The 24053-nt window shown below is 39.3% G+C and overlaps 4 protein-coding genes and 1 pseudogene across 4 annotated transcripts; all 5 read right to left on the reverse strand.

Annotated features, from left to right (window-relative positions):
• Window positions 1-1842: 1842 nt before the first annotated feature.
• Window positions 1843-2943, reverse strand: LOC124059021 (odorant receptor 131-2-like). Its single transcript, XM_046388726.1, has one exon. It carries the CDS (start codon window positions 2788-2790, stop codon window positions 1870-1872), a length of 921 nt encoding a protein of 306 aa, XP_046244682.1. The 5' UTR covers window positions 2791-2943; the 3' UTR covers window positions 1843-1869.
• Window positions 2944-5974: 3031 nt separating this feature from the next.
• On the reverse strand, window positions 5975-6994 carry LOC124059090 (annotated as a pseudogene).
• Window positions 6995-9711: 2717 nt separating this feature from the next.
• LOC124059076 (odorant receptor 131-2-like) lies at window positions 9712-10638 on the reverse strand. The gene has a single exon (XM_046388832.1). The coding sequence runs from the start codon at window positions 10630-10632 to the stop codon at window positions 9712-9714; it is 921 nt and encodes a 306-aa protein (XP_046244788.1). The 5' UTR covers window positions 10633-10638.
• Window positions 10639-15490: 4852 nt separating this feature from the next.
• LOC124059063 (odorant receptor 131-2-like) lies at window positions 15491-16466 on the reverse strand. The gene has a single exon (XM_046388806.1). The coding sequence runs from the start codon at window positions 16409-16411 to the stop codon at window positions 15491-15493; it is 921 nt and encodes a 306-aa protein (XP_046244762.1). The 5' UTR covers window positions 16412-16466.
• A 3492-nt stretch (window positions 16467-19958) lies between these two features.
• LOC124059068 (odorant receptor 131-2-like) lies at window positions 19959-20935 on the reverse strand. The gene has a single exon (XM_046388816.1). The coding sequence runs from the start codon at window positions 20905-20907 to the stop codon at window positions 19987-19989; it is 921 nt and encodes a 306-aa protein (XP_046244772.1). The 5' UTR covers window positions 20908-20935; the 3' UTR covers window positions 19959-19986.
• Between the last annotated feature and the right edge of the window lie 3118 nt (window positions 20936-24053).

A 24053-nucleotide genomic window follows, 5' to 3' on the forward strand; every position in this document is an offset into this window, starting at 1 on the left:
CTCAAGCTACTGGTGTGGATCCTGGAATATCAAGTATGAGAATGTTTACTAAACATCGCATTGTTCAGCAAGGATTTATTGCAAACCAATCTGGTAGGGTTGTCAAATCTGCAGTTCATCTAATACAATAATATCAGCCACGCAGAAATAACAATTGCAATTGTGCAAAGTGTCATGTTGCACAAGAAAAAGAAGAAAAAGAAGACATGCTTTATTAATCCCCTCAGAGAAATGATTTTTTCCCACTCTTGTTATTGACACACAGGCACAAGCAGGACCTATACACGTGCGTTAATGCATAACACAGATTTAATGTTAAAATATTCATGCAAATTTTCTTGATTGAAAGCCATTACATATTATACGTTGAAGCACATATTCATTGAAGGTAATCAATGTAACATTAACAATCAGAATAATTGGGTTAGACGTATTCAGAACAAAGTAAACATATAATAATGATCACAGTGAGCACAAAGATTTTGGTATTGGAGGCCAAGGCAAGATGGACAGAATAATAATGCAGGGTTCAGAGCTGAGGCTGAGAATGATGAGGATGCATCTGCTGTTTGTTTCTGGGAAGATGTCTCTCAGTTGTGCATAATACGAAAAATGTGGCCGTCTTTTTCAGATCTTCAGGTCGTGTTTGAACTTAAACCGGTGTCAACACTTTAACCTTCTCAGCAATTTTACAGACTGAGTCTTTGTGTGTTTCCAGGAGCTGAACAGAGATCCATCATAGTGAGGACAAACATTCAGGTGGCACAGTCGCAGGTGGAAAAGGCCCAGAAACTGTCTGCGGATGCATATAAGAAGTTGGCTGAGACTAAAGTGGAAAAGATTCAAAGGATGGCAGAATACGCTGCATTTCAAGAAGATAGCAAGGAGCCTGAGCTGCATGAGGCTTATCTACGAGAGGATTAAGACAAATTGGCACAGATATTAGAAAAATGTAAAAAAAAAAATCTGAATTTGAAAGTTTAATGAAATGATTTGCCAACTATTTGCTATTCTTTACTACTGCATAAATCATTATTTAAGACTATTTATTTGATTTGATAGTATTTGTCTGCTGCGCTTGGAGCTTCAGGAACAGCATATATTGTATGATATTTGGAATTATCTAACATCAGATCATAACGCTGTATATCATATGTTTTACTGTAACAATCAATTTTCTTTTATAAAACTATTGTTTTTTTGTTTTCACTCAATAACAAAAAATAAAATGAATCGATGCATTTGATTTTGGTGGGTCCTTGTTTTTGTTTACCATATAAAGTAAAATTAGTCAGAACAAGACTTGCTAACCACTGACACCTACCACTTCACAACATGATGGGTTTGATGCTGAAGATTAATGACTCTTTTCAACAGTACGTAAAGCATGATGACTATGCAATGTGCCATTGTTAGTGTCAGCCATACAAGTTAAAACAGCATTTTGTCCTCAAGTCCTCAATTTGGAGGCCATTGAAAACAGAAAAGTTGGTGTCATTCACTGTGTGTGTGTGTGTGTGTGTGTGTGTGGTGCTTTTCTATACTTTTTTTATTTTTCTATATTTTTGCAAAATCTTCATGATTAACTTAAATATTAATAGCACAGATACCAACAATAAGGCATAGCAGTTGTTTATTGTTTATACACTCCTGTCACGTCTGTGCTCCGTTTGGGTGCTACACAAGCCGGTAATCAGTTTTAATGTTAGAATACAAAAATCTGCTGAGCTTGTATTATTGCTTGAAAAGCAGTGCAGTCGCAGTCAGGCTTAACAATAAGCTAGTTAGAAGTCTACTATTTTGAAATGCTAAAATGAATTGCAGACATTAATTTGTGCACTGTTTAGTTTCTTGTTAGAAAACAATTTATCAAATATTTCTCTTCAACAAGCCAAATAGGATATTGTTTTTCAGTGCATGAAAAAATGTCTCATCTCTGAGGCCATAAATGAGAGGACTGAGACATTTTGGACCAAGCGAAAAAATTATGTAGTTAAAGTACCTAACATCAATAAATAACCTAACACTGACCTGAGGCACAGCTGCTTCTATGAATGGGCACCACAAACGGATGACGCAGAGCAGTAGCTGGATAGCATGAAGAACTACTGTTTTGAGTCCTTTACTTGAAGATTGTTTATTCTCTCCTGACGCCGCTTTGGCTACTTTCATTATTTGAACATAACAGAATATAATGATGATGCACATGATGAAGAAGTAAAACTGTTGTAAAGCTGATCTAATGTGACTCTGCCATTCCTTCAAAACAAATATTTCCACAGTGCATATCATGTATTGTCTGTACATGCTACGAGAAGCTGATGCAAAGAAAGTGGAGAGAATAATAATGCAGGGTACAGAGCTGATGCCGTGAATGATGTGGATGCTGTACAGAGTACTGCGTGTGGAGCACAGCTCTGCATGTCGGAGGGGCATGCAAATGGCCACGTAGCGCTCCAGGGTCATTGCTGTCAGAGTAACTGGTGTGGCTATCACATTCAGAAATGCCACAGTGCAGATAATGATACACAACCAAACTTGAATTGTAAATTCAAAATAGGTCATGAGAAGAAGGATATTAGATACAAGTAAAAACATGCTATCAGACAGTAGTGTAACAGCAAATAAGATGTAGCGTGCAGTTGTGTGGAAGCATTCCTTTTTGAAAAATGTCACAATGAGTAACAAATCAGTGCTAAGAAAAATCAATATCACAATCTGGACAATAATAATCCGGTCATTCCTCTGGTTCAACACTACCTCACCGCCATCCGATGAATTGTCAGCCATGTATTAAATGAGTCTGTTGAAAGAAAATGAGATTCTTCTCACAACAAGACCAAAGCATCCCTGATGTTCATCCGCAGCATCTTGACACACATTTCTAAAGCCGTGTGTTCAAAGCCAAAGCATTCTGAGTGAAGCCTGACTTTATAGGATTGACTGGAGTACAAGCAGAGACAATTAAAATTAACTCACCATGTCGTCATCATTGCCACTTTCTTCTCATCTCCCAGTGGCTATCTGGGTTGCTGTAAACAAGCCACAGTTAGCTTGGGTTAGACTGTTGTACAGTCTCTGTCCTGAAGGTCACAAATTAACATGAACATACAGTATCCTGATGATGATGTACTGGGTTCTTTTACAGACAATAAAGACACTTTGAGAGTATGGTTCAGAACCTTTACTGGACCAACACATGCAGGTAAATAGTCCATGTATGACTCTTAAGTTATTTAGTAGAACTTTTTTCCCAGAAGCAGAGCCAGACATCATCAACAGACCACATCTCATCTGGGCAGCAATGCCTGCCCTAACAGTAGACAACATCTGACCCACATGCACTCTCAGATAGAAACAGAGACAGATTTGTTTATCCACATATGTAGGTTTCGAGTTCAGAAAAAATATATTTTAGAGTTTTGTATGTCTTATAGTTACATAGATCTTGAAACATTAACCCTCTCAATCTGGAGCAGCAGAATTTTTTATTTTAACCTCTGTCTGTGAGACGTTCCTCAGTCTCTGAGGTGAGCGAGGCAACAGGTGTTACAGCGAGGACCAAAGCAAGGGACTGATAGTAGAATTTCAAAGACAAAGTAGACAGCCAATCAGTTGGTCAATGTCACTCACTCCCCCAATCTCTGCAAAAGCAATTCAACACTGGCAGAATAAAACTTTTTTAGAAACTGGATAACTGTTGAACTGGAACTGTAAGTCAAAGTAATAAATACCTAATACACAATATAGACAAAAATAGTGGGACAGACTTTAGAGTAGAGTCACCCCCCTCTTGCGGCTATGGCAGCTTCCACTCTTCTGGGACGGCTTTCTGGAGTGTTTGTGGCGAATTTTTATCCATTCATGGAGTAGAGCAATAGTGAGGTCAGGCATTGATGTCGGATGAAAAGGCCTGGCTCGCAATCTACTTTCTAGTTCGTCCCAAAGTTGTTCAAATGGGTTGAGGCCAGTGCTCTGTGTGCGCCTGTCAAGTTCCTCAACAGCAAACTCATCCAACCATGTCTTTATGGAGCTTTGCTTTGTGTACTGGGGCACAGTCATAACGGAATAGAAAATGGCCTCCCTCAAAGGAACTTTGGAACCTTGGAAGCATAGCATTGTCCAGAATGTCTTGGTATCCTGAGGTATAAAGATTTCCCTTCACTGGAAGTAAGGGGCCAAGCCCAGTAATAAAGAGGTGTGTCCCAGTAACTGAAACTGAAGGGGCAACGCATAGTTAATAATCAATGAGGAACATGTAATTGGTCAAACTAACCGATAATTTTCTCTCCAATTCAGTAATTTCCGTTGAGAAGTTGACGCAGCCATTGGCGACTATCAGAGTCAAGTTCCACTGATATCAATACTTTGGCAAAATGGCATACTGGTGCTGATTAATTGGCCCACTGTAGAGGTCTACCTTTAGCCATATTATGGCAGAGCAGACATGATAATCTTATTGGCTATGGGATGCAATCACAGTTAAATTGAGGGTCTTCACAAAACAGTTCATCCTCATAAGTGTCTGGGAGTACACATCACAGACAAACTCACATTGACTCTGAACACCACACACATCACTCAGAAAGCCCAGCAGCATGTGTACTTTCTGCAGAAGCTGAGGAAAGCCCATTTCCCAACCCCTGCCCCAACAACACTCTATAGGGGGACTACTGAGAGCATCCTCTGCAGCGCCATCACAGCATGGTTTGGCAACTGCACTGCTGCAGACCGAAAGGCCCTGCAGCCAATTGTGAGGACGACAGAAAAAATCACTGAGGCCTCTTTTCCCTCTCTCACGGACCTTTCCAACACGTGGTGTCTGTGCAAAGCCACGAGCATTAGCAGGGATACCACGGATCCCTCCCATGCACTCTTCTCCTTGCTGCCATCAGGAAGAAGGTACCACAGCATCACCACCCGCACATCCAGAATGTGGAAAAGCTTCTTCCCCCAGGCAATCAAACTGCTGAATAACTCCTGACTTAAGTTGTGCAATGCACCTTAAAAGCACAACTGCACTTTCTCTCTGCTGCTATCTATATATTTACATATACTTTACATATATTGCATACACTATGCATGTAACATATTCATCTATGTTGCTATTTATATGTGCTCTCTGCTGCTGTTTATATATTCTGCTGCTAATTATATATTTACTAAACATCACATTGTTCTGCAAGGATTTATTGCAAACACAACTGGTAGGGTTGTCAAATCTGCAGTTCATCTACTACAATAATATCAGCCATGCAGAAATAACAATTGCAATTGTGCAAAGCATCATGTTGCACAAGAAAAAGAGGGCATGCTTTATTAATCCCCTTATTGACACACAAGCACAAGCAGGACCTATGCATGTGCATTAATGCATAACACAGATTTAATGTTAAAGATTTAATGCTAAAGATTAACGATACATAAAGAATGATGACTATGCAATGTGCCATTGTTAGTGTCAACCATACAAGTTATAACAGCATTTCGTCCTCAAGTCCTCAATTTGGAGGCCATTGAAAAAAAGAAAAATTGGTGTCATTCACTCTGTGTGTGTGTGTGTGTGTGTGTGTGTGTGTGTGTGTGTGTGGTGGTGTTTCTTTATACTTTTTCAGACATTGTGACAAAAATAAAATGCTTTGCAAAATCTTCATGATTAACTTAAATATTAATGGCACAGATACCAACAACAAGGCATAGCAGTTGTTTATTGTTTATACACTCCTGTCATATCTGTGCTCCGTTTGGGTGCTACACGAGCTGGTAATCAGTTTTAATGTTGTCTCCTCAAATGAACAATGATGTAAGAATACAAAAATCTGCTGAGTTTGATTTTTTGTTTCAAAAGCAGAGCAGTCACAGTCAGGCTTAACAATAAGCTAGTTAGAAGTCAAGTACTTTTGAAATGCTCATGTAAAATGAACTGCAGACATTAATTTGTGTACTGTTTAGTTTCTTGTTAGAAAACAATTTATCAAATATTTCTCTTCAACAAACCAAATAGGACATTGTTTTTCAGTGCATGAAAAAATGTCTCATCTCTGAGGCCATAAATGAGAGGACTGAGACATTTTGGACCAAGAGTAAACATTATGTAGTTAAAGTACCTAACATCAATAAATAACCTAACACTGACCTGAAGCACAGCTGCTTCTATGAATGGGCACCACAAACCGATGACGCAGAGCAGTAGCTGGATAGCATGAAGAACTACTGTTTTGAGTCCTTTACTTGAAGATTGTTTATTCTCTCCTGACGCTGCTTTGGCTACTTTCATTATTTGAACATAACAGAATATAATGATGACGCACATGATGAAGAAGTAAAACTGTTGTAAAGCTGATCTAATGTGACTCTGCCATTCCTTCAAAACAAATATTTCCACAGAGCATATCATGTATTGTCTGTACATGCTACGAGAGGCTGATGCAAAGAAAGTGGAGAGAACAGCAATGCAGGGTACAGAGCTGATGCCGTGAATGATGTGGATGCAGTACAGAGTACTGCGTGTGGAGCACAGCTCTGCATGTCAGAGGGGCATGCAAATGGCCACGTAGCGCTCCAGGGTCATTGCTGTCAGAGTAACTGGTGTGACTATCACATTCAGAAATGCCACAGTGCAGATAATGATACACAACCAAACTTGAATTGTAAATTCAAAATAGGTCATGAGAAGAAGGATGTCAGATAGAAGTAAAAACGTGCTATCAGACAGTAGTGTAACAGCAAATAAGATGTAGCGTGCAGTTGTGTGGAAGCATTCCTTTTTGAAAAATGTCACAATGAGTAACAAATCAGTGCTAAGAAAAATCAGTATCAGAATCTGGACAATAATAATCCGGTCATTCCTCTGGTTCAACACTACCTCACCACCATCCGATGAATTGTCAGCCATGTATTAAATGAGTCTGTTGAAAGAAAATGAGATTCTTATCACAACAAGACCAAAGCATCCCTGATGTTCATCCACAGCATCTTGACACACATTTCCAAAGCTGTGTGTTCAAAGCCAAAGCATTCTGAGTGAAGCCTGACTTTATTGGATTGACTGGATTACAAGCAGAGTAAGAGACAATTAAAATTAACTCACCATGTTGTCATCATTTCCACTTTCTTCTCATCTCCCAGAGGCTATCTGGGTTGCTGTAAACAAGCCACAGTTAGCTTGGGTTAGACTGTTGTACAGTCTCTGTCCTGAAGGTCATAAATTAACATGAACATACAGTATCCTGATGGTGATGTACTGGGTTCTTTTACAGACAATAAAGACACTTTGAGAGTATGGCTCAGAACCTTTACTGGACCAACACATGCAGGGAAATAGTCCATGTGTGACTCTTAAGTTATTTAGTAGAACTTTTTACCCAGAAGCAGAGCCAGACATCATCAACAGACCACATCTCATGTGGGCAGCAATGCCTGCCCTAACAGTAGACAACATCTGGCAAAAGCAATTCAACACTGGCAGAATAAAACTTTTTTAGAAACTGGATAACTGTTGAACTGGAACTGTAAGTCAAAGTAATAAATACCTAATACACAATATAGACAAAAATAGTGGGACAGACTTCAGAGTAGAGTCGCCCCCCTCTTGTGGCTATGGCAGCTTCCACTCTTCTGGGACGGCTTTCTTGAGTGTTTGTGGCGAAATTTTATCCATTCACGGAGTAGAGCAATAGTGAGGTCAGGCACTGATGTCGGATGAAAAGACCTGGCTCGCAATCTACTTTCTAGTTCGTCCCAAAGTTGTTCAAATGGGTGGACCTGTCAAGTTCCTCAACAGCAAACTCATCCAACCATGTCTTTATGGAGCTTTGCTTTGTGTACTGGGGCACAGTCATAACGGAATAGAAAATGGCCTCCCTCAAAGGAACTTTGGAACCTTGAAAGCATAGCATTGTCCAGAATGTCTTGGTATCCTGAGGTACAAAGATTTCCCTTCACTGGAAGTAAGGGGCCAAGCCCAGTAATAAAGAGGTGTGTCCCAGTAACTGAAACTGAAGGGGCAACGCAGAGTTAATAATCAATGAGGAACATGTAATTGGTCAAACTAACTGATTATTTTCTCTCCAATTCAGTAATTCCCGTTGAGAATTTGACGCAGTCATTGGCGACTATCAGAGTCAAGTTCCACTGATATCAATACTTTGGCAAAATGGCATACTGGTGCTGATTAATTGGCCCACTGTAGAGGTCTACCTTTAGCCATATTATGGCAGAGCAGACATGATAACCTTACTGGCTATGGGATGCAATCACAGTTAAATTGAGGGTCTTCACAAAACAGTTCATCCTCATAAGTGTCTGGGAGTACACATCACAGACAAACTCACATTGATTCTGAACACCACACACATCACTCAGAAAGCCCAGCAGCATGTGTACTTTCTGCAGAAGCTGAGGAAAGCCCATTTCCCAACCCCTGCCCCAACAACACTCTATAGGGGGACTACTGAGAGCATCCTCTGCAGCGCCATCACAGCATGGTTTGGCAACTGCACTGCTGCAGACCGAAAGGCCCTGCAGCCAATTGTGAGGATGACAGAAAAAATCACTGGGGCCTCTTTTCCCTCTCTCACGGACCTTTCCAACACTTGGTGTCTGTGCAAAGCCACGAGCATTAGCAGGGATACCACGGATTCCTCCCATGCACTCTTCTCCTTACTGCCATCAGGAAGAAGGTACCACAGCATCACTGCCCGCACATCCAGAATGTGGAAAAGCTTCTTCCCCCAGGCAATCAAACTGCTGAATAACTCCTGACTTAAGTTGCACACTGCACCTTAAAAGCACAACTGCACTTTCTCTCTGCTGCTATCTATATATTTACATATACTTTACATATATTGCATACACTATGCATGTAACATATTCATCGATGTTGCTATTTATATATACTCTCTGCTGCTGTTTATATATTCTGCTGCTAATTATATATTTACTAAACATCACATTGTTCTGCAAGGATTTATTGCAAACACAACTGGTAGGGTTGTCAAATCTGCAGTTCATCTACTACAATAATATCAGTCATGCAGAAATAACAATTGCAATTGTGCAAAGCATCATGTTGCACAAGAAAAAGAAGGCATGCTTTATTAATCCCCTTATTGACACACAAGCACAAGCAGGACCTATGCATGTGCATTAATGCATAACACAGATTTAATGTTAAAGATTTAATGCTAAAGATTAATGATACATAAAGCATGATGACTATGCAATGTGCCATTGTTAGTGTCAACCATACAAGTTATAACAGCATTTTGTCCTCAAGTCCTCAATTTGGAGGCCATTGAAAACAGAAAAGTTGGTGTCATTCACTGTGTGTGTGTGTGTGTGGTGTTTCTGTATACTTTTACATTTTTCTATATTTTTACAAAATCTTCATGAATAACTTAAATATTAATAGCACAGATACCAACAATAAGGCATAGCAGTTGTTTATTGTTTATACACTCCTGTCATATCTGTGCTCCGTTTGGGTGCTACATGAGCCGGTAATCAGTTTTAATGTTGTCTCCCCAAATGAACAATGATGTAAGAATACAAAAATCTGCTGAGTTTGATTTTTTGTTTCAAAAGCAGAGCAATCACAGTCAGACTTAACAATAAGCTAGTTAGAAGTCAAGTACTTTTGAAATGCTCATGTAAAATGAATTGCAGACATTAATTTGTGCGCTGTTTAGTTTCTTGTTAGAAAACAATTTATCAAATAGCTCTTTTGGACAAGCCAAATAGGACATTGTTTTTCAGTGCATGAAAAAATGTCTCATCTCTGAGGCCATAAATGAGAGGACTTAGACATTTTGGACCAAGAGTAAACATTATGTAGTTAAAGTACCTAACATCAATAAATAACCTAACACTGACCTGAAGCACAGCTGCTTCTATGAATGGGCACCACAAACCGATGACACAGAGCAGTAGCTGGATAGCATGAAGAATTACTGTTTTGAGTCCTTTACTTGAAGATTGTTTATTCTCTCCTGACGCTGCTTTGGCTACTTTCATTATTTGAATATAACAGAATATAATGATGATGCACATGATCAAGAAGTAAAACTGTTGTAAAGCTGATCTAATGTGACTCTGCCATTCCTTCAAAACAAATGTTTCCGCAGTGCATATCATGTATTGTTTGTACATGCTACGAGAGGCTGATGCAAAGAAAGTGGAGAGAACAGCAATGCAGGGTACAGAGCTGATGCCGTGAATGATGTGGATGCAGTACAGAGTACTGCGTGTGGAGCACAGCTCTGCATGTCGGAGGGGCATGCAAATGGCCACGTAGCGCTCCAGGGTCATTGCTGTCAGAGTAACTGGTGTGACTATCACATTTAGAAATGCCACAGTGCAGATAATGATACACAACCAAACTTGAACTGTAAATTCTAAATAGTTCATGAGAAGGAGGATATCAGATAGAAGTAAAAACATGCTATCAGACAGTAGTGTAACAGCAAATAAGATGTAGCGTGCAGTTGTGTGGAAGCATTCCTTTTTGAAAAATGTCACAATGAGTAACAAATCAGTGCTAAGAAAAATCAGTATCAGAATCTGGACAATAACATTCCGGTCATTCCTCTGGTTCAACACTACCTCACCACCATCCGATGAATTGTCAGCCATGTATTAAATGAGTCTGTTGAAAGAAAATGATATTCTTATCACAACAAGACCAAAGCATCCCTGATGTTCATCCACAGCATCTTGACACACATTTCCAAAGCCGTGTGTTCAAAGCCAAAGCATTCTGAGTGAAGCCTGACTTTATAGGATTGACTGGAGTACAAGCAGAGTAAGAGACAATTAAAATTAACTCACCATGTGGTCATCATTGCCACTTTCTCCTCATCTCCCAGAGGCTATCTGGGTTGCTGTAAACAAGGCACAGTTAGCTTGGGTTAGACTGTTGTACAGTCTCTGTCCTGAAGGTCACAAATTAACATGAACATACAGTATCCTGATGGTGATGTACTGGGTTCTTTTACAGACAACAAAGACACTTTGAGAGTATGGCTCAGAACCTTTACTGGACCAACACATGCAGGGAAATAGTCCATGTGTGACTCTTAAGTTATTTAGTAGAGCTTTTTACCCAGAAACAGAGCCAGACATCATCAACAGACCACATCTCATCTGGGCAGCAATGCCTGCTCTAACAGTAGACAACATCTGGCCCACATGCACTCTCAGATAGAGAGCAGACATCCTTTAGGAGGCATGGCTGCTGACAGATTTGTTTATCCACATATGTAGGTTTCGAGTTCAGAAAAAATATATTTTAGAGTTTTGTATGTCTTGTAGTTACATAGATCTTGAAAAATTAACCCTCTCAATCTGGAGTAGCAGATTTTTTTATTTTAACCTCTGTCTGTGAGACGTTCCTCAGTCTCTGAGGTGAGTGAGGCAACAGGTGTTACAGCAAGGACCAAAGCAAGGGACTGATAGTAGAATTTCAAAGACAAAGTAGATAGCCAATCAGTTGGTCAATGTCGCTCACTCCCCCAATCTCTGCAAAAGCAATTCAACACTGGCAGAATAAAACTTTTTTAGAAACTGGATAACTGTTGAACTGGAACTGTAAGTCAAAGTAATAAATACCTAATACACAATATAGACAAAAATAGTGGGACAGACTTTAGAGTAGAGTCACCCCCCTCTTGCGGCTATGGCAGCTTCCACTCTTCTGGGACGGCTTTCTGGAGTGTTTGTGGCGAATTTTTATCCATTCATGGAGTAGAGCAATAGTGAGGTCAGGCACTGATGTCGGATGAAAAGGCCTGGCTCGCAATCTACTTTCTAGTTCGTCCCAAAGTTGTTCAAATGGGTTGAGGCCAGTGCTCTGTGTGCGCCTGTCAAGTTCCTCAACAGCAAACTCATCCAACCATGTCTTTATGGAGCTTTGCTTTGTGTACTGGGGCACAGTCATAACGGAATAGAAAATGGCCTCCCTCAAAGGAACTTTGGAACCTTGAAAGCATAGCATTGTCCAGAATGTCTTGGTATCCTGAGGTATAAAGATTTCCCTTCACTGGAAGTAAGGGGCCAAGCCCAGTAATAAAGAGGTGTGTCCCAGTAACTGAAACTGAAGGGGCAACGCAGAGTTAATAATCAATGAGGAACATGTAATTGGTCAAACTAACCGATAATTTTCTCTCCAATTCAGTAATTCCCGTTGAGAAGTTGACGCAGCCATTGGCGACTATCAGAGTCAAGTTCCACTGATATCAATACTTTGGCAAAATGGCATACTGGTTCTGATTAATTGGCCCACTGTAGAGGTCCACCTTTAGCCATATTATGGCAGAGCAGACATGATAATCTTACTGGCTATGGGATGCAATCACAGTTAAATTGACACACAAAACAGTTCATCCTCATAAGTGTCTGGGAGTACACATCACGGACAAACTCACATTGATTCTGAACACCACACACATCACTCAGAAAGCCCAGCAGCATGTGTACTTTCTGCAGAAGCTGAGGAAAGCCCATTTCCCAACCCCTGCCCCAACAACACTCTATAGGGGGACTACTGAGAGCATCCTCTGCAGCGCCATCACAGCATGGTTTTGCAACTGCACTGCTGCAGACCGAAAGGCCCTGCAGCCAATTGTGAGGACGGCAGAAAAAATCACTGGGGCCTCTTTTCCCTCTCTCACGGACCTTTCCAACACTTGGTGTCTGTGCAAAGCCACGAGCATTAGCAGGGATACCACGGATCCCTCCCATGCACTCTTCTCCTTGCTGCCATCAGGAAGAAGGTACCACAGCATCACTGCCCGCACATCCAGAATGGGGAAAACCTTCTTCCCCCAGGCAATCAAACTGCTGAATAACTCCTGACTTAAGTTGTGCAATGCACCTTAAAAGCACAACTGCACTTTCTCTCTGCTGCTATTTATATATTTATATATACTTTACATATATTGTGTATACTATGCATATAACATATTCATCTATGTTGCTATTTATATATACTCTCTGCTGCTAGTTATATATTTATATACACTACAACTACTCTTCAATTGTAAACTTACTATATCTACAACCCCCCTCCGCCCCAAAAAAAAAAAAAAACAGTTCTGTTACTAGTCTTGTCCTGTCTTCGTGTCCTAAATGTGTATATTTAGATTATAGATTGTGCATAGCTTCTGTCTTGTCCTGTCTCGCTGTCTTTCTAAAGTGTTAGATGTATCAACAAATTGTTCATGGGGAAACGTTACTTCATCACACTGTGTACTTGTATATGACTCAGATGACAATAAAACCCATTTGACTTGAAGTGCAAATCATACCAGCTGTGCAAATAGGTATTTATATTGCTTAGTTTGAGGGCTAATTGGCAAAATACTCTTACCAGAGGCCCGTTTGTGGACCAACACTTAAAGAGTTGAGGTATTGTTGAGCTCGATGGTGTTTTATTGAGTTTATGGATGCTGAATCAGTCTTTGTCACATTGTGTCTGCCTTTTTTTTTTCGTTTTTTTTGTTGTTTTTTTTGGAAGAAATTTCAATTTAATGCAACTGCTGGAACTTTTCTCTGTGATACTGGGTGATGTGAGAGAGACAAACTATCTTACTATGAACTATTTCTCAAGCTACTGGTGTGGATCCTGGAATATCAAGTATGAGAATGTTTACTAAACATCGCATTGTTCAGCAAGGATTTATTGCAAACCAATCTGGTAGGGTTGTCAAATCTGCAGTTCATCTAATACAATAATATCAGCCACGCAGAAATAACAATTGCAATTGTGCAAAGTGTCATGTTGCACAAGAAAAAGAAGAAAAAGAAGACATGCTTTATTAATCCCCTCAGAGAAATGATTTTTTCCCACTCTTGTTATTGACACACAGGCACAAGCAGGACCTATACACGTGCGTTAATGCATAACACAGATTTAATGTTAAAATATTCATGCAAATTTTCTTGATTGAAAGCCATTACATATTATACGTTGAAGCACATATTCATTGAAGGTAATCAATATAACATTAACAATCAGAATAATTGGGTTAGACGTATTCAGAACAAAGTAAACATATAATAATGATCACAGTGAGCACAAAGATTTTGGTATTGGAGGCCAAGGCAAGATGGACAGAATAATAATGCAGGGTTCAGAGCTGAGGCTGAGAATGATGAGGATGCATCTGCTGTTTGTTTCTGGGAAGATGTCTCTCAGTTGTGCATAATACGAAAAATGTGGCCGTCTTTTTCAGGTCATCAGGTTGTGTTTGAACTTAAACTGGTGTCAACACTTTAACCTTCTCAGCAATTTTACAGACTGAGTCTTTGTGTGTTTCCAGGAGCTGAACAGGCATCCATCATAGTGAGGACAAACATTCAGGTGGCACAGTCGCAGGTGGAAAAGGCCCGGAAACGGTCAGCGGATGCATATAAGAAGTTGGCTGAGACTAAAGTGGAAGAGATCCAAAGGATGGCAGATTACGTTGCATTTCGAGAAGACAGCAAGGAGCCTGAGCTGCATGAGGCTTATCTACAAGAGGATTAAGACAAATTGGCACAGATATTAGAAAAATGTCAAAAATTGAATGATTGAAATGAATTGTAATTTTTTGCTATTCTTTACTACTGCATAAATCATTATTTAAGACTATTTATTTGATTAGTCTACTGCGCTTGGAGCTTCTGAAACTTGATTGTTGAATCTCCAGCGTATATTGTATGGTATTTGTAATTATCTAACATCAGATCATAACGCTGTATATCGTATGTTTTACTGTAACAATCAATTTTCTTTTATAAAACTATTGTTTTCTCGTTTTCACTCAACAGCAAAAAATAAAATGAACCTATGCATTTGGTTTTATGTGTTGGTGGGTCCTTGTTTTTGTTTGCCATGCAAAGTAAAATTAGTCAGAACAAGACTTATTGCTGACCACTGACACCTACCACTTCACAACATGATGGGTTTGATGCTGAAGATTAATAACTCTTTTTAACGGTATGTAAAGCATGATGACTATGCAATGTGCCATTGTTAGTGTCAACCATACAAGTTAAACCAGCGTTTTCCTCAAGTCCTCAATTTGGAGGCCATTGAAAACAGAAAAGTTGGTGTCATTCACTGTGTGTGTGTGTGTGTGTGTTGTTTCTGTATACTTTTTAATTTTTCTATATTTTTGCAAAATCTTCACGATTAACTTAAATATTAATGGCACAGATACCAACAATAAGGCATAGCAGTCGTTTATTGTTTATACACGCCTGTCATATCTGTGCTCCGTTTGGCTGCTACACAAGTCAGTAATCAGTTTTAATGTTGTCTCCCCAAATGAACAATGATGTAAGAATATAAAAATCTGCTGAGTTTGATTTTTTGTTTAAAAAGCAGTGCAGTCACAGTCAGGCTGAACAATAAGCTAGTTAGAAGTCAAGTACTTTTGAAATGCTCATGTAAAATGAATTGCAGACATTAATTTGTGTACTGTTTAGTTTCTTGTTAGAAAGCAATTTATCAAATATCTCTTTTGGACAAGCCAAATAGGACATTGTTTTTCAGTGCATGAAAAAATGTCTCATCTCTGAGGCCATAAATGAGAGGACTTAGACATTTTGGACCAAGAGTAAACATTATGTAGTTAAAGTACCTAACATCAGAAAATAACCTAACGCTGACCTGAAGCACAGCTGCTTCTATGAATGGGCACCACAAACCGATGACGCAGAGCAGTAGCTGGATAGCATGAAGAATTACTGTTTTGAGTCCTTTACTTGAAGATTGTTTATTCTCTCCTGACGCTGCTTTGGCTACTTTCATTATTTGAACATAACAGAATATAATGATGACGCACATGATGAAGAAGTAAAACTGTTGTAAAGCTGATCTAACGTGACTCTGCCATTCCTTCAAAACAAATGTTTCCGCAGTGCATATCATGTATTGTCTGTACATGCTACGAGAGGCTGATGCAAAGAAAGTGGAGAGAATAATAATGCAGGGTGCAGAGCTGATGCCGTGAATGATGTGGATGCAGCACAGAGTACTGCGTGTGGAGCACAGCTCTGCATGTCGGAGGGGCATGCAAATGGCCACGTAGCGCTCCAGGGTCATTGCTGTCAGAGTAACTGGTGTCACTATCACATTCAGAACTGCCACAGTGCAGATAATGATACACAACCAAACTTGAATTGTAAAGTGAAAATGGGTCATGAGAAGAAGGATATCAGATAGAAGTAAAAACATGCTATCAGACAGTAGTGTAACAGCAAATAAGATGTAGCGTGCAGTTGTGTGGAAGCATTCCTTTTTGAAAAATGTCACAATGAGTAACAAATCAGTGGTAAGAAAAATCAATATCACAATCTGGACAATAAAAATCCGGTAACGAGTCTGGCTCCCCACTACCTGACTGCCATCCGATGAATTGTCAGCCATGTATTAAATGAGTCTGTTGAAAGAAAATGAGATTCTTATCACAACAAGACCAAAGCATCCCTGATGCTCATCCACAGCATCTTGACACACATTTCCAAAGCTGTGTGTTCAAAGCCAGAGTGAAGCCTGACTTTATTGGATTGACTGGAGTACAAGCAGAGTAAGAGACAATTAAAATTAACTCACCGTGTCGTCATCATTGCCACTTTCTCCTCATCTCCCAGAGGCTATCTGGGTTGCTGTAAACAAGCCACAGTTAGCTTGGGTTAAACTGTTGTACAGTCTCTGTCCTGAAGGTCACAGATTAACATGAACATACCGTATCTTGATGGTGATGTACTGGGTTCTTTTACAGACAACAAAGACATTTTGAAAGTATGGCTCAGAACCTTTACTGGACCAACACATGCAGGTAAATAGTCCATGTGTGACTCTTAAGTTATCTAGTAGAGCTTTTTACCCAGAAGGAGAGCCAGACATCATCAACAGACCACATTCATTGAAGGAGTGGGATGGTGGAAGTGTGGACCCCCCCCCGAAGCAACACTAAGGCCTACAAGTTAAGAGAGTCAAACCAAGGAGCTGAGGATTATTTGTTCCAACTCCTCCCCCTCCGTGACTGAAGGTCGTGCTGCCACCATCCTAAATCCTGCCCACCAGAAATGTATCTCTGTAAATTATGGTAAATAAATGGTGCTCGCCCTTTTTTGAACTACAACCCTGTGTTTGGTTATTTTAGCTTGATGTGGTTCCTAACCTGTCCAAATCCCAAAACCTTTAAATTTTAATTTTAAGTTCTAATCATGTGTGTCACACAGTCAAGTGACATCGTCTCTCTAGCGTGTCCTGAATCTTCCTTGGGACCTTCTCCCGGTAAATCAAGATCCCCGCCTTTCGGCTCAGCTCCTTCTTCACCACGATGGACCGATGCATCAACCACATTGCTGCTGTCACTGCACTGATCCGTCTGTCAAAATCACGCTCCCATCTTCCCCCACTCATGAAAGAGACCCCAAGATACTTAAACTCCTCCACTTGAGACAGGAGCTGTCCTCTGACCTTGAGGGGGCAGACCACCTTTTTTCTTGTCAAGAACCATGACCTCAAATCTGGAGGTGTTGGTGTTGGTACCGCTCAATTTTCCACACGAGCTCAGGCTCTTTCCCTCCCGGGTAGGTGACATTCCGTGTCCCCATAACCAGAGTTTTTGTCCAGGGTTTGGGTCGCTGGGGCCCCCGCCTGCAGCTGACCACAAAATACATATCCAAGGGTGTTAGATAATATTACCATAATTTTACTCTAATACTTTTAATTGTAGAGCAGATATGATTTTCTGTTCTGTGTCTTCAATGGCAGAACAGACATGATAATCTTACTGGCTATGGGATACAATCACTGTTAAATTGAGGGCCTTCACAAAACAATTCATCACAACAAGTGCAAATCTGTGCAATTAGATATTTATGTTACTTAGTTTGAGGGCTAACTGGCAAAATACTCTTACCAGACGCCAGTTTATGGACGCACACTTAAAGATTTGAGGTATTGTTGAGCCAGATGGTGCTTTATGGATTTTATGGATGCTGAATCAGTCATTGTCACGTTGTGTCTGCCTTTTTTTTTTTGGAAGAAATTTCAATTTACTGCAACTGGAACTTTTCTCTGTGATACTGGGTGATGTTAGAGAGACAAACTATCTTATTATGAACTATTTTTCAAGCTACTGGTGTGGATCCTGGAATATCAAGTATGAGAATGTTTATTAAACATCACATTGTTCTGCAAGGATTTATTGCAAACAAAACTGGTAGGGTTGTCAAATCTGCAGTTCATCTATTACAATAACATCAGCCACGCAGAAATAACAATTGCAATTGTCCAAAGTGTCATGTTGCACAAGAAAAAGAAGAAAAAGAAGGCATGCTTTATTAATCCCCTCAGAGAAATGATTTTTTCCCACTCTTGTTATTGACACACAGGCACAAGCAGGACCTATACATGTGCGTTAATGCATAACACAGATTTAATGTTAAAATATTCAAGCAAATTTTCTTGATTGAAAGCCATTACATGTTATACGTTGAAGCACATATTCATTGAAGGTAATCAATGTAACATTAACAATCAAAATAATTGGGTTAGACGTATTCAGAACAAAGTAAACATATAATAATGATCACAGTGAGCACAAAGAGTTTGATATTGGAGGCCAAGGCAAGATGGACAGAATAATAATGCAGGGTTCAGAGCTGAGGCTGAGAATGATGAGGATGCATCTGCTGTTTGTTTCTGGGAAGATGTCTCTCAGTTGTGCATAATATGAAAAATGTGGCCGTCTTCTTCAGGTCATCAGGTTGTGTTTGAACTTAAACCGGTGTCAACACTTTAACCTTCTCAGCAATTTTACAGACTGAGTCTTTGTGTGTTTCCAGGAGCTGAACAGAGATCCATCATAGTGAGGACAAACATTCAGGTGGCACAGTCGCAGGTGGAAAAGGCCCAGAAACTGTCAGCGGATGCATATAAGAAGTTGGCTGAGACTAAAGTGGAAAAGATTCAAAGGATGGCAGAATACGCTGCATTTCAAGAAGATAGCAAGGAGCCTGAGCTGCATGAGGCTTATCTACGAGAGGATTAAGACAAATTGGCACAGATATTAGAAAAATGTAAAAAAAAAAATCTGAATTTGAAAGTTTAATGAAATGATTTGCCAACTATTTGCTATTCTTTACTACTGCATAAATCATTATTTAAGACTATTTATTTGATTTGATAGTATTTGTCTGCTGCGCTTGGAGCTTCAGGAACAGCATATATTGTATGATATTTGGAATTATCTAACATCAGATCATAACGCTGTATATCATATGTTTTACTGTAACAATCAATTTTCTTTTATAAAACTATTGTTTTTTTGTTTTCACTCAATAGCAAAAAATAAAATGAATCGATGCATTTGATTTTGGTGGGTCCTTGTTTTTGTTTACCATATAAAGTAAAATTAGTCAGAACAAGACTTATTGCTGACCACTGACACCTACCACTTCACAACATGATGGGTTTGATGCTGAAGATTAATGACTCTTTTCAACAGTACGTAAAGCATGATGACTATGCAATGTGCCATTGTTAGTGTCAGCCATACAAGTTAAAACAGCATTTTGTCCTCAAGTCCTCAATTTGGAGGCCATTGAAAACAGAAAAGTTGGTGTCATTCACTGTGTGTGTGTGTGTGGTGCTTTTCTATACTTTTTTTATTTTTCTATATTTTTGCAAAATCTTCATGATTAACTTAAATATTAATAGCACAGATACCAACAATAAGGCATAGCAGTTGTTTATTGTTTATACACTCCTGTCACGTCTGTGCTCCGTTTGGGTGCTACACAAGCCGGTAATCAGTTTTAATGTTAGAATGCAAAAATCTGCTGAGCTTGTATTATTGCTTGAAAAGCAGTGCAGTCGCAGTCAGGCTTAACAATAAGCCAGATAGAAGTCTACTATTTTTGAAATGCTAAAATGAATTGCAGACATTAATTTGCGCACTGTTTAGTTTCTTGTTAGAAAACAATTTATCAAATATTTCTCTTCAACAAGCCAAATAGGATATTGTTTTTCAGTGCATGAAAAAATGTCTCATCTCTGAGGCCATAAATGAGAGGACTTAGGCATTTTGGACCAAGCGAAAACATTATGTAGTTAAAGTACCTAACATCAATAAATAACCTAACACTGACCTGAGGCACAGCTGCTTCTATGAATGGGCACCACAAACGGATGACACAGAGCAGTAGCTGGATAGCATGAAGAACTACTGTTTTGAGTCCTTTACTTGAAGATTGTTTATTCTCTCCTGACGCTGCTTTGGCTACTTTCATTATTTGAACATAACAGAATATAATGATGATGCACATGATGAAGAAGTAAAACTGTTGTAAAGCTGATCTAACGTGACTCTGCCATTCCTTCAAAACAAATATTTCCACAGTGCATATCATGTATTGTCTGTACATGCTACGAGAAGCTGATGCAAAGAAAGTGGAGAGAATAATAATGCAGGGTACAGAGCTGATGCCGTGAATGATGTGGATGCAGTACAGAGTACTGCGTGTGGAGCACAGCTCTGCATGTCGGAGGGGCATGCAAATGGCCACGTAGCGCTCCAGGGTCATTGCTGTCAGAGTAACTGGTGTGGCTATCACATTCAGAAATGCCACAGTGCAGATAATGATACACAACCAGACTTGAATTGTAAATTCAAAATAGGTCATGAGAAGAAGGATATTAGATACAAGTAAAAACATGCTATCAGACAGTAGTGTAACAGCAAATAAGATGTAGCGTGCAGTTGTGTGGAAGCATTCCTTTTTGAAAAATGTCACAATGAGTAACAAATCAGTGCTAAGAAAAATCAATATCACAATCTGGACAATAATAATCCGGTTATTATTCTGGTTCAACACTACCTGACCACCATCCGATGAATTGTCAGCCATGTATTAAATGAGTTTGTTGAAAGAAAATGAGATTCTTATCACAACAAGACCAAAGCATCCCTGATGTTCATCCACAGAATCTTGACACACATTTCTAAAGCCGTGTGTTCAAAGCCAAAGCATTCTGAGTGAAGCCTGACTTTATAGGATTGACTGGAGTACAAGCAGAGACAATTAAAATTAACTCACCGTGTCGTCATCATTGCCACTTTCTTCTCATCTCCCAGTGGCTATCTGGGTTGCTGTAAACAAGCCACAGTTAACTTGGGTTAAACTGCTGTACATCATCAACAGACCACATCTCATGTGGGCAGCAATGCCTGCTCTAACAGTAGACAACATCTGACCCACATGCACTCTCAGATAGAGAGCAGACATCCTTTAGGAGGCATGGCTGCTGACAGATTTGTTTATCCACATATGTAGGTTTCGAGTTCAGAAAAAATATATTTTAGAGTTTTGTATGTCTTGTAGTTACATAGATCTGGAAAGATTAACCCTCTCAATCTGGAGTAGCAGACATTTATATTTTAACCTCTGTCTGTGAGACGTTCCTCAGTCTCTGAGGTGAGCGAGGCAACAGGTGTTACAGCGAGGACCAAAGCAATGGACTGATAGTAGAATTTCAAAGACAAAGTAGATAGTCAGTCAGTTGGTCAATGTCGCTCACTCCCCCAATCTCTGCAAAAACAATTCAACACTGGCAGAATAAAACTTTTTTAGAAACTAGAGACTACAAGAGTTGTGGTTACTTAAAGCTCTGCTCATTGTATTTGTTGTTTTTGGACATACATGTTTTGTTTTCTATTTTTTGTACTTTGTAGCCCAGAGATGTACAAATGCAAACAGTGTGGCCATGAGAGTGAAACTATAATAGGATTTACTCGTCATATGAAACTTCACAGTAATGCTCCAAACTGCCCTTTTACCTATGGTGTCCCTGAATGTTCTCGTTCATTCAGAAAATTTGCAGTCTTCAAGTCTCATCTATACAGAGATCATAAAGGACATAAGTCTCACAGGAGTGAAGAAATTGACACAACACTGATTTGTCAGTTTGAGTTTTGTCAGGCTACATTTATAAATCTGAAGGATTTCCTTATTATTGCAAAGCTAGAGACTATATGAATGACTAAAATGAATTAATTCAATCTATGGATATTTTCATGTGGAAGGGCAACAGAAAGAACATGCATCTAAAAATCCCAGAAGAACAATAATAAAGCATATGTTTATTTATGTTTAGGTGATGTTCTCACTCCAACGAGCTGGATGCTTAGCATTGAGGGACAAGTGGTTGTGGGTCCACAGCAGAACATTGTGGCTGGCATGGCAGTGTTTTTCTCGTGCTATTACATCTTCAATCTGGTGTACCAAGAGGATGCCTCGAGCACACTGGAATTCATTCAAGGGTAAGCGCTTCAAAGGGGATGCTAGTGGATTATTATTTAGTTACATTTTCCATTATGAATAACACATGGTGTAATTTTTCTTCAACTCCATGCATTGCAAAGCCTCTTTCTGCTTTAGCTTGCATGGACGGAATGTCTGCAATTAAAGCAAATTTTTGTTTTGAAGTTTTGCATATTTGGAAAAATGATAAGCTAGTCTCCACAACTTGATGGGTTTTGCTGTCTCTTCAAACAATGTATTTCATTAAGTGTCTTTTTCTCTGATTTTGTGACTTCAGATGCTTCATCGGGATCAACCCAACCTCTGGCACAAAGATGACAAAGTGGATCAGTCCAAGAAGTGGGAAGGTGCACGAAAAGAGTAACAACAGTGTCAGCCCTCATATCTATGCACTTCTCAAAAGATTAATGGACTATGAATGACTTTGAGCCTGTCGCAAAAGTAAGGACAATGACACACAGTATTTCTTTAACAAAAGTGGTTTCAAAATAAGTTTAGTTTTTACATGTTACACGTTTGACATTGTTGCTACAAATTTGAGTTGAATATGAGTGACTATGCTGCAATAGTCTTGTGCAGTCTGTCCAATGTTTATGCTTTCCATGCATATACCTATTGGCTCATAAAAAGGAAAGTCACTTTAAGTTTCATACATTTCATACACATCTTTTATGCAATCTGGTACACTGTATTGAATATAATTGTATGATATAATACACACTGTATTAAGTCCAAATAAATGTGTTTTTGAAAGATGAAAGTGACATATTTTGTCATTGGAGGGAACTCACTCCAACGAAATTCGTGCTCTGCATTTAACCCACCCAAGTGACGTGCACGCACACACAGCAAACCCGGGGCAGTGGGCGACCGCGTGCAGCGCCCGGGGAGCAGTGGGGGTTAGGTACCTTGCTCAAGGGTACCTCAGCCATGGACACCGGGACGGGGAATCAAACCAGCGATCCACCGGTTACGGGTCCGACACCCTAACCGCTGATCCACGACTGTACTTTATTTAACAGCTCAAGATAATCTAACGTAGTGTTGATATATTTTGGAGTATCAGCAGCCACAGCACGCCCAATTTCCTAAAGGTGACAAACAAAAATTAACTGTAAACCCATTCTACAGTAAGATACTGAATTATGAATAAGTAACAGCTATTTATTAGTAACATTAGTTGCCAAGTAACTCATGTAATTTGAATGGAATACAAGTTAAATATTGTAAACTAAAATACAATTAATGATTGTTTCTAATATAAAACAACAATACATTGCTGTAATTTATACACAGCAAAAAACTGCAAAACCTATCCAGTAATTTAATATAATTATTTTTACAGTAATTAAAAACACTTTTACAGCACTTGGTATTTACTGTAAATTCTACAGGTAATTTGTTACAGTATGCAATAATCTGTTGAGTTCGAATTGTTGCTTGAAAAGCAGTGCTGTCACAGCCAGGCTTAACAATAAGCTAGTTATAAGACAAGTACTTTTGAAATGCTCGTGTAAAATGAATTGCAGACATTAATTTGTGCACTGTTTAGTTTCTTGTTAGAAAACAATTTATCAAATAGCTCTTTTGGACAAGCCAAATAGGATATTGAGCGTCGTGGCTGACACTAAAAAGGCTGAACCCCGATGCACAGACAAAAGGCAGGGATGCGAGGCTGAGGTCTAAAAGCAAAAAATCTTTATTTAACAAAAATCATAAACTAAACAAAAACA

Source organism: Scatophagus argus, chromosome 5 (genome assembly GCF_020382885.2).
Source record: "Scatophagus argus isolate fScaArg1 chromosome 5, fScaArg1.pri, whole genome shotgun sequence".
Classification (NCBI taxonomy): domain Eukaryota; kingdom Metazoa; phylum Chordata; class Actinopteri; family Scatophagidae; genus Scatophagus; species Scatophagus argus.

Bases quoted from the DNA above. Each gene is read 5' to 3' on its own strand.
- LOC124059021 (XM_046388726.1), bottom strand. From the start codon at position 2,790: ATGGCTGACAATTCATCGGATGGCGGTGAGGTAGTGTTGAACCAGAGG.
- LOC124059076 (XM_046388832.1), bottom strand. From the start codon at position 10,632: ATGGCTGACAATTCATCGGATGGTGGTGAGGTAGTGTTGAACCAGAGG.
- LOC124059063 (XM_046388806.1), bottom strand. From the start codon at position 16,411: ATGGCTGACAATTCATCGGATGGCAGTCAGGTAGTGGGGAGCCAGACT.
- LOC124059068 (XM_046388816.1), bottom strand. From the start codon at position 20,907: ATGGCTGACAATTCATCGGATGGTGGTCAGGTAGTGTTGAACCAGAAT.